The 16,231-nt window shown below is 50.3% G+C and overlaps 1 protein-coding gene across 1 annotated transcript in view; it reads left to right on the forward strand.

Annotated features, from left to right (window-relative positions):
• LOC100086287 overlaps window positions 1–10,946 on the forward strand; it is a 32,593-nt gene extending 21,647 nt beyond the window's left edge. The window contains exons 12-19 of the mRNA XM_039912183.1: window positions 3,042–3,419; window positions 4,756–5,028; window positions 6,232–6,285; window positions 7,320–7,583; window positions 7,706–7,987; window positions 8,117–8,222; window positions 8,343–8,451; window positions 10,624–10,946. Of these exons, the coding sequence (XP_039768117.1) occupies window positions 3,042–3,419; window positions 4,756–5,028; window positions 6,232–6,285; window positions 7,320–7,583; window positions 7,706–7,987; window positions 8,117–8,222; window positions 8,343–8,451; window positions 10,624–10,809 (1,652 nt within the window). The 3' untranslated portion in view covers window positions 10,810–10,946. The remainder of the gene's footprint in view (window positions 1–3,041; window positions 3,420–4,755; window positions 5,029–6,231; window positions 6,286–7,319; window positions 7,584–7,705; window positions 7,988–8,116; window positions 8,223–8,342; window positions 8,452–10,623) is intronic.
• Window positions 10,947–16,231: the final 5,285 nt, after the last annotated feature.

Below are 16,231 nucleotides of genomic sequence, written 5' to 3' on the forward strand. Positions count from 1 at the left end.
GTAAGTGCTTAGTGAATACCGCTAAAAAAAATGACATTTTTACTCAAATAACAGGAGCCCGATACTTTCGCTTTCTAGATTCATCTTCAGAGTTTGAACAAATATTATAGGGAGAACCTGGAAAGTTGATGTGTCAACTTCAGAATACTGTAGTTTTGAAAGGTCTGGCCTGTTTTTAACCTGATTATCTTGTATCTACCCCAATGCTTAGTATAGTGCGTAGCACATAATAAGCATTTAACAAATACCAAAAAAAAAAAGTAAAAAGGTCCAGTCCTGTTTTGTGAGGTTATCATTTGAGTGGTGCAGTGCTCCTAGTAATAATAATAACTGTGGCATTTGTTAAGTGTCTATTATATGCCGAGCGCTGGGGTAGATACGAGATGATCGGGTCCAATGTGTGGCCCATGGTTTAAGTAGGAGAGAGAATGGATATTTGAATCCCCGTTTGGCAGATGAGGGAACTGAGGCCCAGAGAAGTGACTTCCAAGAGGCTTTCCCTGACTAACCCCTCTTTTCCTTTTCTTCAACTCCCTTCTGCATAGCCCTGACTTGCTCCCTTTATTCATCTCCCTCTCCCAGCCCCACAGCAGTTATGTCCCTATCTGTAAATTAGTATTTGTATTAATGTCCAGGGTCACAGGGCAGGTAAGTGGCTGAGCTGGGATTAGGACCCAGGTCTTCTGACCCCCACTACCTGGGCTCTTTCCCACTGGGCCACACTGCTTCAGTAGAACTTCAGAAGAAAGGCCAGAATGCTGACCTCTAGACAGTGGGCAGTTAAAAGGGTTTACCAACTCAGTTGAACTGTACTCTCCCAAGCACTTAATAAAGTGCTCCACACACAGTATTCAATCACCTTGCCCCCTCCTACCTCACCTCGCTACTGCTAGGCACTATACTAAGCGCTGAAGGAGACACAAGCAGATCAGATTGGACACAGTCCTTGTCCCACATGGGGCTCACAGTCTGAATTCTCATTTTACAGATGAGGTACCTGAGATAGAGAAATATGAAGTGACTTTTCCAAGGTCACCCAGCAGACAAGTGGCGGAGCCAGAATTAGAACTCAGGTCCTTCTGACTTCCAGGCCCACGTTCTATCCACTAGGCCACACTGCTTCTCAGGATTGTTTCCTGTCTCTGGCTTGTCCAGGCCTGCCATGGTCCAGGATAGGGAAGGCTCCATCTTATCCTTCAGCCCCAAGGGGTTCACTTTTACTCCTCCTCACTTAAAAACCCACCGCCCCACAGATCTCTCCCTTCACTCCCACTCCAGCAGAGGGGTGAAGTCGTACCCCAAGAATCCTCCACAACGCCTGCCCCCTCCTGGATTTTGAAGTTCCCAAAGCCTGTCATCTCCAAGTGCTTATGCCTCTCCTGGGGCACAACTCCACAGGGGATCTGAAGAAAAAGACAATCTAGTCGATAGAGCCCAGGCCTGGGAGCCAGAGGACCTGGGTTCTAATCCTGACTCTGCCACTTGTCCTTTTGGTGACCTTGAATAAGTCACTTAACTTCTCTGTGCCTCAGTTTCTGTGAGCACCATGTGAGACAGGGACTGTGACTAACCTGATTAGGTTGTATCTACCCCAGCTCTTAACAAATACCATAAAAAAGAAGCAGCAGGGCGTAGTAGATAGAGCACCTGCCTGGGAGTCAGAAGGTCATGGGTTCTGATCCATGGGTTCTCCACCACTTGTCTGCTCTGTGGCCTCGTGCAAGTCGTTTCATTGCGCAGAGCCTCAGTTACCTCATCTGAAAATGGGGATTAAGACTGCGAGCGCTTTGTGGGACAGGGACTGTGTCCAACCCAATTTGCTTCTATCCACCCCAGGGTTTAGTACAGTGCTTGATACATGGAAAGCGCTTAAATACCACTTTCATTATGTAGATGCTGGGACTTAGGGACTTGGGGGAAGGCACTGAGAGTCCCTGGGTCAGAGGTCAGCCGCAGAAGGAGAGGTTGAGAGAGCCAACCCACCAGAGGGAGATTTGGTCCGGGCCCCCGAGAATGGGAGAGTTGGGGCAGGGGAAGGATAGATGAGAGAAAGGGGAGGGCTGAGGGACATGACCCCCTTACCATCGTTTGCAGATGTGGTGCCCTAGTGCAGAACTACTTTGTCTGGAGGTTTCACTTCTTCTTCCTCCCCCTACTCCTCCACTCTTCCCCAGAAGAGGGAGAAATATCTCCCACGCCCTCCCCATTGTCACAGGGGTAGGGTTGGTGGGGGGGAATCTCTCCTTCAGGGAGAGACCTCAATAATAATAATAATAATGTTGGTAATTGTTAAGCATTTACTATGTGCAGAGCACTGTTCTAAGCGCTGGGGTAGAGAGGGGGTCATCAGGTTGTCCCACGTGAGGCTCACAGTTAATCCCCATTTGACAGACGAGGTAACTGAGTCACAGAGAAGTTAAATGACTTGCCCACAGTCACACAGCTGACAAGTGGCAGATCCGGGTTCGAACCCATGACCTCTGACTCCCAAGCCCGGGCTCTTTCCACTGAGCCACGCTGCTTCTCCATCTCTGAGTGGCTCCTGGAGTTGGCAGGGCCCCCACGCCCCAGCTCCACCTCCAACTCCAAGGTCTCCCCCAGTCCGGACAACCCCAGCGTAGGGAGAGTCCGACAGCTTCATCGCGGTCGCAGAGTGAGCCGGCTGCACACCACACCGCACGTTTCTGAAGAAGTGAGCGCCTCCAATTCACTTCACGCATCAGTCCCCACGGGCCGCACCAGCCTGTGTTTCCTGTTGCCGCTTCACTTTCCCTTCTGAGCCCGACAGACTGGAGCAATGGGACCAGGGGTCTGAGTCAGGCCCAGGAAGGCAGCCAGGCTCTCTCTCTTTCTCTCTCTCTCGCTACCTTCTGGACCTCCCAGTTTCTCTTCTTCCCCGGACATGTTACTGCTGCTCATGCCTCTGTTCTGGGGAGGTAAGTGGAGCCGGGGACGTCGCCGAGGAGGCCGAGGTCCGGGGGAATCCAGGGGTGGAGGAATGGGGTGGGGGACGCTGATGTTTGTCTTTTTCCCCGCCACAGGGTCCCTGTCCCAGGATGAGAATTTTCAGCTGGTCGTTCCCAATTCAGTAACAGTAGAAGAGGGCCTCTGTGTCCTCATCCCCTGTACCTTCACCTACCCCTTGAGCTTCCAGAACAGCCATGAAGCCTTAGCTTTCTGGTTCCAAGAAGAGGGTGGCAGTCAAGGGGATCCAGTGGCCACCAATGACCCCAATCGGCCAGTGAAGGACTGGAGCCGGGATCGCTTCAATCTGACTGGGAACCCGCAGATGGACAATTGCTCCTTGAGTATTGACTATGCCCGGGCTGGAGACAGCAGAAAGTACCTGTTCAGGGTGGAGAAGGGTCCACATCTGAGATATGAGTTCCTGAATTACAAAGTTTTTGTCAATGTGACCGGTGAGGAGTTCGGGACTTTGGAGGGGTGGAATAGGAGTGATGATGATGATAATGATAATTTTGGTACTTGTTAAGTGCTTCCTAGGTGCCAAACACTGAAGTAAATGCTGGGGTAGATACAGTAATAATAATTATGATATTTGTTAAGCGCTTATTATGTGCCAAGCACTGTTCTAAGCTCTGGGGTCGATATAAGGTAATCAGATTGTCCCATGTGGGGCTCACGGTCTTAATCCTCATTTTAGATCATCATCCTCATCGTAAGAATGATTGTGGTATTTGTTTGTCATTTATTATGTGCCAAGCCCTGTACTAAGCTCTGGGGTAGATACAAGATCATCATCATCATCATACTCTTAGTTATTAAGCATTTTCTATGTGTTAAGCACTGAACTAAATGTTGGAGTAGATAAGAGATCATCTTCACCGTAATAAAAATTACTATGGTATTCAGCATTTACTGTGTGCCTAGCACTGTACCAAGTGCTAGGGTAGATACAAGATCATCATCATCATCACTGTGATACTGGTATTTATCAAGCGGTTTCTTTTGCCAAGGACCGATGTAAGTGCTGGGGTAGATACAAGATCATCATTGTCATAATAATCATGAATGTGTATTTTTTAATAGTTTACTATGTGCCAAGCACTGTACTAAGCACTGGGGTAGTTACAAGATCATCGTCATCATCACAATAAGACTGGATATTTATTAAGTGCTTACTATCTGCTGAGCACTGTACTAAGTGCTGGGGCAGATACAAGAGAATTGGGTCCCACATGGGGCTCACCATCTAAGTAAAAAGGAAAAGTATTTGAATCCTCATTTTGCAGATGAGAGAGATGAGGACCACAGAAGCGAGGTGACTCGCCCAACCTCACACAGCAGGCAAGGGACGGAGACAGGATTAGAACCCGGGGCCTTCTGATTAGGCCCACACTCTGCTTCTCCAGAGTGTGGGAGACATTTCTGTGGGAGCGGACAGAGCAGCAGCAGTAGCCGCAGGGGAAGGGGCTGGGATGGGTAGGAGCCTCCCCAGGCCACCTCCCCGGGCCCTGGTCGCCCTGACTTGATCCGTTTGTTCATCACCCCCCCCGGCTCCAGCCCCTCATCACTTGTGTACATATCTGTAATGTAATGTGATTTATTCATTTATTTGTTTGTTTATTTAATGTCTGTCTCCCCCTCTAGACCGTGAGCTTGTTGTGGGCAGGGAATGTATCTGTTTATTGTTGCACTGCACTCTCCCGAGCTCTTAGTTCTGTGCTCTGCACTCAGTAAGCGCTCAATAGAATGAATGAGTGAATGAATGAACTCTCCTCTGTCTTTCCTCAGCCTTGACGCGGGTGCCGGAGATCGACATCCCTGAGACCCTGGAATCTGGGCACCCCGTAAATTTGACTTGCTCAGCGCCCTGGGTCTGCGGGAGGATGCTGACGCCCACCTTCTCCTGGCTATGGAGAGGCCTCTATCAGTGCCCTGGGACCCCCCAATCTTCCGCGTTCCTCTTCACCCCCGGGCCCCAGGACCACGGCACCAACCTCACCTGCAGGGTGACGATCCCTGGAGCTGCAACTGCTGAGAAAACCGTCCGTCTTAACGTCTCTTGTGAGTCCTGTGGTGGAGGTCCCTGGCTCCCGGAGGGCTTTTTTTTTTTTTTTGGTATTTGTTAAGCGCTTACTATGTGCCAGGCACTGTACTAAGCGCTGGGATAGATACAAGATAATCAGGTTGGACACAGTCCCTGCCCCACATGGGGCTTACAGTCTTACTCCCCACTTTATGGTTGAGGGAACTGAGAGGAGAGGAGTTAAGTGACTTGCCCAAGATCCCACAGCAGACAAGTGGCGGAGCCGTCCAAAGAGCCTGGTATTTGTATTTTTGTTGGTATTTGTTAGGCGCTTACTATGTGCAGAGCACTGTTCTAAGCGCTGGGGTAGACACAGGGGAATCAGGTTGTCCCACGTGGGGCTCACAGTCTTAATCCCCATTTTACAGATGAGGTAACTGAGGCACAGAGGAGTGAAGTGACTTGCCCACAGTCACCCAGCTGACAAGTGGCAGAGCCGGGATTTGAACTCATGACCTCTGACTCCAAAGCCCGTGCTCTTTCCACTGAGCCACGCTGCTTCTCCACGCTGCCCTCCAGAGGGTGCCCTCGTCCCACCCCTCAGAGCCAGTTGTGTTTCAGCGTGAGGAAATGAGTCAGTCATACTCAGTGAGCGCTTACTGTGTGCCGAGCACTGTAGTGAGCACTTGGGAGAACAGAGTATAACAATAAACAGACAGACACATTCCCTACCCTCAACGAAGTTACAGCCTAGAAGGAGATTATAGGAGGGGACGACTCCTTGGCTATGTGGAATGCAGAGGGCGATGGAGCACTCAATCGATCAATTAATCATATTTATTGAAAGCTTACTATGTACAGAGATACAACAATAAACAGACACATTCCCTCCCCCCAAGCTTACAGTCTAGAGGGAGCTTATAGGAAGGGGACGATTCCTTGGCTATGTGGAATGCGAAGGGAGATGGAGCAATCAATCCTATTTATTGAGCACTTACTATAATAATGTTGGTATATGTTAAGTGCTTACTATGTGAGAACACTGTTCTAAGCACTGTACTAAGCACTTGGGAAAGTACAATAAAACAATAAACAGTGATATTCCCTGCCCACAGTGAGCTTACAGTTACTATGTGCACAGCATTGTACTAAGGGCTTGGGAGAGCACAATACAACATAATTAGTACGGGGCTGGGGAAAGAAATCCCTTTTCTAGAGCTGACCCCATGTTTCTGTTGCAGATGCTCCCCAGGATCTAACCATTCAAGCTCTCTGGGAAAATCAAAGAAATACAGGTGAGCCCGGGGCGCAGGGCCGCCGGGGCCCAGGGCTCGGAGGTAAAGAGGGAACCTAGAACCCGTCCCACTCTGGTCCCAAATTCCCCAGGAGAGGCCCCAGCTCTGACTAGGTTTCTGCTCCTGGTCCGGGTCTCCGACCAGCACGTAATTCCCCAAATACTCAGAGCTAGATTCGGTGGTTGGGGTGGAGGGGAGTCAAACTCAGAACCACCCCCAATTCCTAAGCACTGGGATTCCTAGGTTGAATCTGTCCTGGCTGTGGGGGCGAAGGATTGAAAGGAATTCCAACACCCAGGTTGAAAAACCACTTGGGTCCCAACATGCCTCTCTGTCGGTCAGAGAAAGATGGAGGGGCATGGGGGCCGCGGGAGGGGGAGCTCAAAGGAGAAGAATAAGGGCCGGGAGGCGGAATATGAGCGTTGTGACGGAAAATACGCCCTGGCTCCTGGGGGCCGAGGCAACTTAGGCCATGAGTGTGAAGTTGAATTGAAGGAAAGCAACGTGGCCTAATGGATGGAGCATGGGCCTGAGAGTTAGAAGGACCTCAGTTCTAATCCCGGCTCTGCCACCTGTCTGTTGTATGACTTTGGGCAAGTCACTTTGCTTCTCTGAGCCTCATTTACCTCATCTGTAAAATGGGGATTAAGACTGGAAGCCCCATGTGGGACATGGACTGTGTCCATCCTGATTATCTTGTATCTACCCAGGTGCTTAATACAGTGCCTGGCACATTCAGTTGTATTCAGTTGTATTTATTGAGCACTTACTGTCTGAGGGCACTGTACTAAGTGCTTGGAAGAGTCCAATACAACAATAAACAGACACATTCCCTGCCCACAGTGACCTTAGAGTATAGAGGGGGAGACAGATATTAATATGAATAAATTACAGATAGGGACATAAGTGCTGTGGGGGTGCTTAATAAATACCCTAAAAAAATGGTAACTCATTCTAAAGCTCTGGATTCTCTCTCTCTCTCTCTCCCCGACCCATCTCCCTCTCTGTCTCTTTGTCTCTCTCTCTCTCTCTAGCCCGGAACTTACCAGGGACCTCTTCCTCTCTGACCGCCCTGGAAGGGGAATCCCTCCGTCTAATCTGTAGTAGCAAGGGCAATCCCCCAGCGGACCTGAGATGGACCTGGAAGGGCCGAGTCCTGAGCCTTTCCCGCCCCCGGGACCCCGGTGTCCTGGAGCTCCTGCTGCCATACCTCGGGGAAGAGAACGAAGGAGAGTACACCTGCCACGCTCAGAACCCACTAGGGACCAGGAACGTCTCCCTGAATCTTTCCGTACAGTGTGAGTGGGGGCCGGGATGTGGTGAAGCAGAGGGAGGGATGAGTTCTGGATTCTGGACCAGAGAAGACCAAACTCTCCCCCACACCCAACCCCATTCACCCCTTTCCCTTCTCTTCCTTCAGACCCCCCTCGCCTACTCAACTCCTCTTGTTTCTGGGACTTGAAGGGCCTGAATTGCAACTGCTCCACTCAGGCTAAGCCACCCCCAACCCTGCGCTGGTGGGTTGCGGGGGAAGCTGTGGAAGGGAACGTCAGCGGAGACCCCCAGGTGTCTTCCGCCAAGTCTGGACTCTGGACCGTCAGCATCCTGAGCCTGAAGCGGGAGCTGGATGATGGTTTTAGCCTCCGCTGTGAAGTCTCCAATCCCCACGGGGCCCACACCCTCACCTTACTGCCAGGACCAGGTGAGGTTCCGGGAAGTCCTACGAGAGGGGGCGGGTTCAGAGAGGGTCTGAGGAGTGGGTAGAGCGGGGTATCTCCGCTCCCCGGTTTTGGGGAAGGAAGTGGGTCTCCGACCTCTTATCTCTGCCCAGATCTGAAGACTTCTCTCTTGAATCAATACGCCAAGGGGATGACTCAGGGAGCCATTTATGGAGTCGGCATCACAGCTCTGGTCTCCCTCTGCCTCTTCCTCTTCACGTGAGTCCTCGCTACGGGCGGGAAGGAGGAGGGAGCCCGGGGCCGGGGCAGGACCAAAAGCCAAAGGGAAAGAAAGACAGGTTCCTCGAGAAAGGAGAAAACATGGGGCCGTTTCCGCAGGGTGAAGATGCTGAAGAAAAAAGGAGGGGACTCGAAGACTGAGGTCTCCAAGTTGCATGACAATACTGAGGCTGATTACATCAACTTGGTCTCCAATGACCTCCCACCAGTGAGTGATTCCGCATGCCCTGCTCCCTCCTTTTAATGATATTCGTTAAGCGCTTACTATTTGCCAAGTGCTTTACTCAGCGCCGGGGTAGATACAAGATAATGGAGCTGGACACAGTCCTTGTCCCACATTCAGCTCACAGTCTTAATCGTCATTTTATAGATGAGGTAAACTGAGGCACCGAGAGGTTGAGTGACTTGCCTAAAGTCACACAGCAGACAAGTGGCAGATCCGGGATTAGAATCCAGGTCCTCTGACTCCCAGGCTCATGTTTTTTTCCATAAGGCCACGCTGCTTCTTTATTATGGCATTAGTTAAGCGCTTACTATGTGTGAAGCACTGTTCTAAGCGCTGGGGTAGGTATACGCTAATCAGGTTGAAAGAGTTGGGTTTTCAGCTTCCATTCATCTGTTCTCGGGTTTGGCCACCAAGAGTCATTTATTGCCTCAATTGATTAAAAGCTTAAAACCTTAAACTTAAGGAGTAGATAAGGTACGGCCCTGGGTGTCAGGGGACTTGGGTTCTAATCCCAGCTCTGCCACTTACCAGCTGTGTGACCCTGTGCCTCATTACTTCATCTGTAAAATGGGGATTAAGACTGAGCCCTAAATGGGACATGGACTGTGTCCAACCTAATTAGCCTTTTTTTTTGTTGTTATTTTTTAAGCATTCACTGTGTGCCAGCACTTAGCATTTCGTGGGATCCAAATTTTTCTCTCTCCCTGCCCCACCTAAATTACCAGCAGAAGCAGAATTCTCTATGGCCATTTTTGAACATTAGAAGTAACTCTTCCCCGCACTTCCACCAGCCACCCACTCGACGTTTTCCGGTGATTTGAACTTAGTGTCCAAGCCACGCGCTGCTGGGGAATATTTCTTCTGGAGAAGCATCGTGGTCTAGTGGAAGGAGCATGGGCCTGGGAGCCAGGGGTTGTGGGTTCTAATCCCTGCTCTGCCAAGAGTCTGCTTAGGCAAGTCATTTAACTTCCCTGTGCCTCAGTTACCTCATCTGCAAAATGGGGCTCAATATTGTGAGCCCATTAGGGACATGAATTGTATCCAACCTGATTACCCTGTACCTACCCCACTGCTTAGAACAGTAGTTGGCACATAGTAAGATCTTAAGAGATACGATTCTTAATTTGTGAGCCCATGAGAGGCAGGGACCATGTCTAATTCCCACCTGTGTATTCCCTCCTAGTGCTTAGTCTTGATGATGTTGTCTTGTTTTGTTTTGTTATGTTTTGCTTTGCTGTCTCCCCCATTTAGACTGTGAGCCCGTTATGGGGCAGGGATTGTCTCTGTGTGTTGCCGAATTGTACATTCCAAGCACTTAGTACAGTGCTCTGCACATTGTAAGGGCTCAATAAATACTATTGAGAGTGAGTGAGTGAGGTCAGACACGGTCCCATCCCACATGGACCTCACAGTTTAGGTACTGAATCCCCATTTTACAAGTGGGGAAATTGAGGCCCAGAGAAGTTAAACTGGCCTTGAGAGATTCCACTCCCCTCCTCAAACTCGGACACCCAGTCTCCTATCCCCAGGCTTCTCCATTCCGCCTCTCCAGAGCCCAGCCTTCCAGTTCCACAGATTCTGTCTCCCACCACTTGTATCTCCTTAGAACCATCATAAAATCCAGGAATTCTGACTCTCAACCTTGATCTTGTCCCTCCAGGAAGCCAGACAGCCCACTCTGGCTCCTTAATAATAATAATAATAATAATAATAATAATAATAATGGTATTTATTAAGTGCTCACAATGTGCCAGGCACTAGGATGGAAACGAGCAAATTGGGTTGGACACAGTCCCTGTCCCACATGGGGCTCACAGATCCCTTCTCAGTAAGCGCTCAATAATAATAGTAGTAATTACGGTTTTTGTTAAGCGCTTACTATGTGCCAAGCACTGTTCTAAACTCTGGGGTAGATAATCAGGATGGACAAAGACCCTGTTCCACATGAGGCTGACAGTCTCGATCCCCATTTTGCAGATGAGGTTACTGAGGGACAGAAATGTGAAGTGACTTTCCCATGGTCACACAGCAGACAAGTGGCCGAGCCAGGATTAGAACCCACATCCTCTGACTTTCAGGCCCGTGCTTTCTCCGCTAGACCATGGCTCTTCTCAATAAATATAACTGACTGACGACTGATTTCTCTCCTCCCAGAACCAGCATCGAGAATCCAAGCCAGACAACCCATGCAGCCCCCGTTCCCCTGCTGCCATCTGCAGATCTGAGGTGAGGGGAGATGAGCTGCATTACTCTTCTCTCAAGTTTTTGGGGCGGAAGGCTCGAGAAGTCCGGCTAGCCAAGACCCCCTCCACTGAATACTCGGAGCTTAATTTCAGATAAGGAGGGGGAGGAGGGACGGATAGAGAACCAGCCCCGGCTGACGGATCTGAGGGGCTCGTGACCTGGGATTTGCAATTGGGGGGTGGGGGGGGATTTGATTGTAGGGAAGGAATAAAGATGAGGACAATGAGATGGCACTATTGTTCCTAGAGGTTCATTCACTCATTCCATCATATTTCTTGATCGCTTACCGTGTGCAGAGCTCTGTAGTAATCGCGTGGGAGAGGATAATAGAAGAGTAAGCAGACACCTCCCCTGCCCACAATCAGTTTACAGTCTAGAAGGGGAGTCGGATATTAATGTAAATTAATAAATGACAGATGTGTACGTAAGTGCTGTGGGGCTGCGTTGGGGGATGAATAAAGGGAGCAAGTCAGGGCGATGCAGAAGGGAGTGGGAGAAAAGGAAGAAAAAGAGGGAGAAGAAAAGGGAGAAGATGAGGCTTCTGAGATTCTCTAAGTCCCGGCTCCACGAGAGGCTTACTTTCCCTCCCAGAATCTTTCTCTGCTCCATCTGCTGGGCCGAGGTCCACACCCCCCCGACACACACACATATACACACATCAGCCAATAATCGGTGGTCCCTGGAGTCCCCTGACAGGAGAGGAAAGGCCTTTCCCTCAGACTTCTCACAGGTGGGAGGGGGCCCTCAAAAGACAATGTCCAATGTTTTTCTGGATATAAATGGAGGGGTGAGACAAGTAGGGGGATGACCAGCCACGTTTAGGACTCCCCAAGGAATCTAGAGACATTGACGAAGATTAGCCCAGTGAATGGATACTGAGTTCTGATCTACAAATGGGGTTTGAGGGTGGCCATTCTGAGGGAATAAAGGCTCGGGGGTGGGGGTTCTTGCATCCAGTAGAAGCCTGGGATACAGCGAACAGTGTGTCCAGCCCCAAAAGAATCTGGACCTAATTTTCCCTGGGACTGTGGGTCTGAGGAGTTGATTGAGGGCTGGTGCGGATCCTCTGGATTTTCTATGGATGGGAACAGATGGGGCCTCAGAAGAGCCCCGGGTCAAGCCAATCCCAACCTAATCCAAGGGGCGAGCGAGGTACTGGATCAGTCCCTGAATTTCGAGATGGGAAATGGCAAATGGTATCGTATCTGGCTGCCTGAGCCGCAACTGATCCTATTCGAGGTACGCCGATCTTGTTTACAGAACCATGGAGAGTACCGACCTTTCCTCTTGGAATCAGGATCTGAGCCTTATTATTTTGGAAAGATAACAATAATAACAACAATCTGTTTCTGCACTTACTATGTTTCAAGCACTGTTCTATGCACCGGGATAAAGACAAGCGAATCATTTCGGACGCAAGTCCCTGTCCCATAGGAGGCTTGTAGTCTTAGAAGGAGAGAGATCAGGTATCGAATCCCCATTTTACAGACCAGGAAACTAAGGCATGGATAAGTTAGGTGATTTGCCCAAGGTAACACAATGGCAGAGCCAGGATTCAAATCCAGACCCTCGGACTCCCAGGTCCATCTCTTTCCATTGGGCCATACTGTTTCCCTAGGGGATACAGGAAATCTCAGGACTCAGTTTAGCACACACCCCAGGGCTCTGTGCTGGGAGAAATACTGAGGGTTTGGCTGTGACTGAGAGAGTTCTGTAGGAAAAAAACAAACAAACCAAGAACTGGGAGTTGAACTACATGAGGAAGAGCAAACCACTTATATCCGAGGTGGAGAAAGATTGGCAGAGAGTGAATACTGAGAAGGCTGAGAAGGATCTTGTGGTCTCGATGGGCCACAAACCACAGAAGAGATGGCAATGAAGCCCCAGGGGTAAATGCAAGCACGTTTCTGGAAGGGATAAAAAGAGGGAAAAGAGACAATCCTCCTATTAAATCCTGTGCTTTTTCAGGCCCTGGCTACCCACTTAGAGATGAAGAGATCTGGGAGAGGATTCAGAGGAGAGACGCGAGGATAGCTACAGTGTAAAATAGCACCTGGGACAAAAGCAAAGAGCAAATTGGAGTGCTTAGCCTGGAGGAGTGGCTGAAGACAGACTGCGAGAAGGAGAAAGGTTATTTTAAAGAAGATGGGGATCAGGAACGGCTGAGATTAGATATCAGAAATCAATTAATCGATCATACTGATGGAGCGCTCACTGTGTGCAGAGCGCTGTACGACACGGTTGGTAGAGTAATACAACCGGTAGTTGGTAGATACATCCCCCGTCCACCAGGAACTCACAGTCTAGCGGGGAGAACTTTCTGCCACAACTGAGCCTCTGGAATGGATAGGAAGATGGCTGTCAAAAATCAACAAGACCTTCCAGCTGCCAGTGGGGAAGACAGTTGTCAAAAGCGCTAGCCTCCGATCTTGGCAGTAGGTGAGTCGTTGATTTCCTATTGTTTTCCCCCTCCTGCTTTCCCCGCTCTGTCTCCTCCACCCCATCCCTATCCCTTACTCGTCCCCACTCCCCCCCCCCCCCAAGGTACACTTCTCCCCTCCTCCTCCCTTCCACCCCCACCACCACCTGCCTCACCTGTCAGGGGTCTTGCTGGGATCCACGGGGAAAAGCATCCAGGTTTAGCTCGTCCTGGAAAGGCAGAGCTCCTGGGTTCTTGGAGGAAAAGCAGATTCCAAGAGGCGGAGGGCCTGGGCCGCCTCCTCTGCCGGCAGCCTTCCCCTTTGCTCTCTGGTTCAAGGAGCATTTCCTCGTCTCTGAGTAGCATCCCCAGCTTTTAGGGGGAGGTGAGAAGGGACTATGGCCAAGGGTCAGGATGGTGAGGAGAGCCTGAAGGGAGCCTGAAGGGGGGCAAGGGTAAGGAGGGATGGTGGGGTGTTGCAGGAAGAGGCTGAAGAGGCCTAAGGGGGAGGAAATACTCTGGAGGAGGGGGTGCAGAGAGGGAGCAGAGGATGCTGAAGGGGAAGAAGGGGGACCCAGAGGAGGGAGAGATGCTGAAAGGAAGGAGGGGACACTGAGGGTCAGGGGATGCAGAAGGGGTGGAGAAGAGGAAGGAGAAGGGGGGTCATCAGTGGGAAGAGGGGCACTGGAGAGAGATGGAGGTGGCCGAGGGGAGAAACTGAGGAAGGGAGGGGGTGGTGGGGAGAAGGGATGTGGAGCCAAGAGGGCGAGAAGGGGGCAGCGGGGAGGGAGGAGCCTGGGGAGGGAGGGATGGGTGAAAGGGAGGGGACAAGGAGGGGTAGCAGCCCTGGGGCAATTGGAGAGACCCCTCGAGGGCATGTGGAGGACGCCCTGCCCCGCCCCTTTCTCCCTTCCCTTCTTCCCGCCCAAAGACCTCAAGCCTGTTACCGATTTGTCTATTCCAAGCGCTTAGTCCAGTGCTCTGCACACAGTAAGCGCTCAATAAATACTAATGAATGAATGAATGCTCCTTTGGCGGCGCCCCCAAACGCCCCCTATCGGCCGAGGCCGCTTAACGCCCTCGGTCATTCGTCCCGCCTCCCGGGCGGCCCCAGCCAATCAAAACGTCGCGATCATCGCAGCGTCGGGGCGGTGCGCGCGCGCGCGCGCGCGCCGAGCGAGAATTAAAGGGCCAGAGACCCTAAATCACCAGGGCTGGGGAGATGCCCTGCACTTGGGGAGGGAGGGATGAAAGTAGAGGGGTTGGGAAGAGCGTTGGGAATTAACCCCAGGATGCAGTCCGAAAGTCTCCCTCCTCTAAACCTTTTCCAGTTACAGTGGAACCCAGGCATCCTGCTCCTGGGTCTCTCTCTGACCTCTTGACCTCTCCTCCTCCCCAACCATGGTCCTCCCCAACCTCCCTCCCCTGCCCGAACCCAGAACCAGACTCATAATAATAATAATGTTGGTATTTGTTAAGCGCTTACTATGTGCGGAGCACCGTTCTAAGCTCTGGGGGAGATACAGGGTCATCAGGTTGTCCCCCATGAGGCTCACAGTTAATCCCCATTTTACAGATGAGGTAACTGAGGCACCGAGAAGTGAAGTGACTTGCCCACAGTCACACAGCTGACAAGTGGCAGAGCTGGGATTCGAATCCATGACCTTTGACTCCAAAGCCTGGGCTCTTTCCACTAAGCCACGCTGCTCATGGTTGGGTCTCTCCTGCCTCTTTGAGTTGCGACAAGCTCCCATCTCTTCCTTCCTGTCTTCCTCGACCTTCCATCATCATCATCATAATAATAATGTTGGTATTTGTTAAGCGCTTACTATGTGCAGAGCACTGTTCTAAGCGCTGGGGTAGATACAGGGTCATCAGGTTGTCCCACATGGGGATCACAGTTTTAATCCCCATTTTCCAGATGAGGTAACTGAGGCACAGAGAAGTGAAGTGATTTGCCCAAAGTCACACAGCTGGCAAGCGGCAGAGCTGGGATTAGAACCCATGACCTCTGATTCTCAAGCCCAGGCTCTTTCCACTGAGCCATGCCGCTTCTCATCATCATCATCATCATCATCATCATCAGTGGTATCCAGTGCTTTGCACAGTGCTTGGCACAGAGTAAGCGCTTAACAAATACCATCGTTATTATTATTTATTGACGGGAAGCATCCATGACCTAGTGGCAAGAGCACAGGCTTGAGAGTCAGGTGTTGTGAGTTCTAATCCCAGCTCCGCCACTTGTCTGCTGTGTGACTTTGGGCATGTCATGTCAATTCTCTGTGCCTCAGTTACCTCATCTGTAAAATGGGGATTAAGAGTGTGAGCCTCATGTGGGACAGGCCTGTATCCAGCCTGATTGGCTTGTATCTACCCCAGTGCTTGGAATAGTGCTTGGCACATAAATAAGTGCTTAAAAAGTACCATTATTATTATTAAGTGCTTATTTATGCAGAGCATTCATTAATTTATTCAGTTGTATTTATTGAGTGTTTACTGTGTGCAAAGCACTGTATTAAGCATTTGGGAGAGTACAATACGACAGAGTTGGTAAACATGTTCCCTGCCCACAATGAGCTCACAGTACAGAAGGACCAGACTACAGATTTGATGTCGGCTCTATGAATAGAAAACATTGAGTAATGCATTTCAAATCCTCCAAAGTAGCCTTTCTCCAGCTACATCCAACTTTCAGAAGAGAGGTGCTGAGATGCGGTAGGGGAGTCCTCTGAATTGTCCTACCCAACTTGCTTGTATCCACCTAAATGCTTATTACAGTACCTGTCACATAGTAAGCACTTAAATGCCACAATTATTATTATTATCCAAGCACTTCGCTTCTCTATCCTTTGGTCTGCCTTTTCCTGAGAGAAATCCTTCTCCCTACCCCACTACACCTCATCTCTCATATTTCCCCTCGCCCCACCCACCGTAGAACTTTAGACCAAGGGTTTGTTCTCTGTAGAAGCAGAGATGGCGGGGGGAGTTAAATGCAGCAGGAGGGAGCTACTCATCTAGTAGTAGCAGCAGCAGCATTTATTGAGCACCCACTTGATGCAGTGCTCTGTACTAAGCATTTGGGAAGCACAGAATAATAAG

The sequence above is a fragment of the Ornithorhynchus anatinus genome, chromosome 5 (assembly GCF_004115215.2).
Source record: "Ornithorhynchus anatinus isolate Pmale09 chromosome 5, mOrnAna1.pri.v4, whole genome shotgun sequence".
NCBI lineage: Eukaryota > Metazoa > Chordata > Mammalia > Monotremata > Ornithorhynchidae > Ornithorhynchus > Ornithorhynchus anatinus.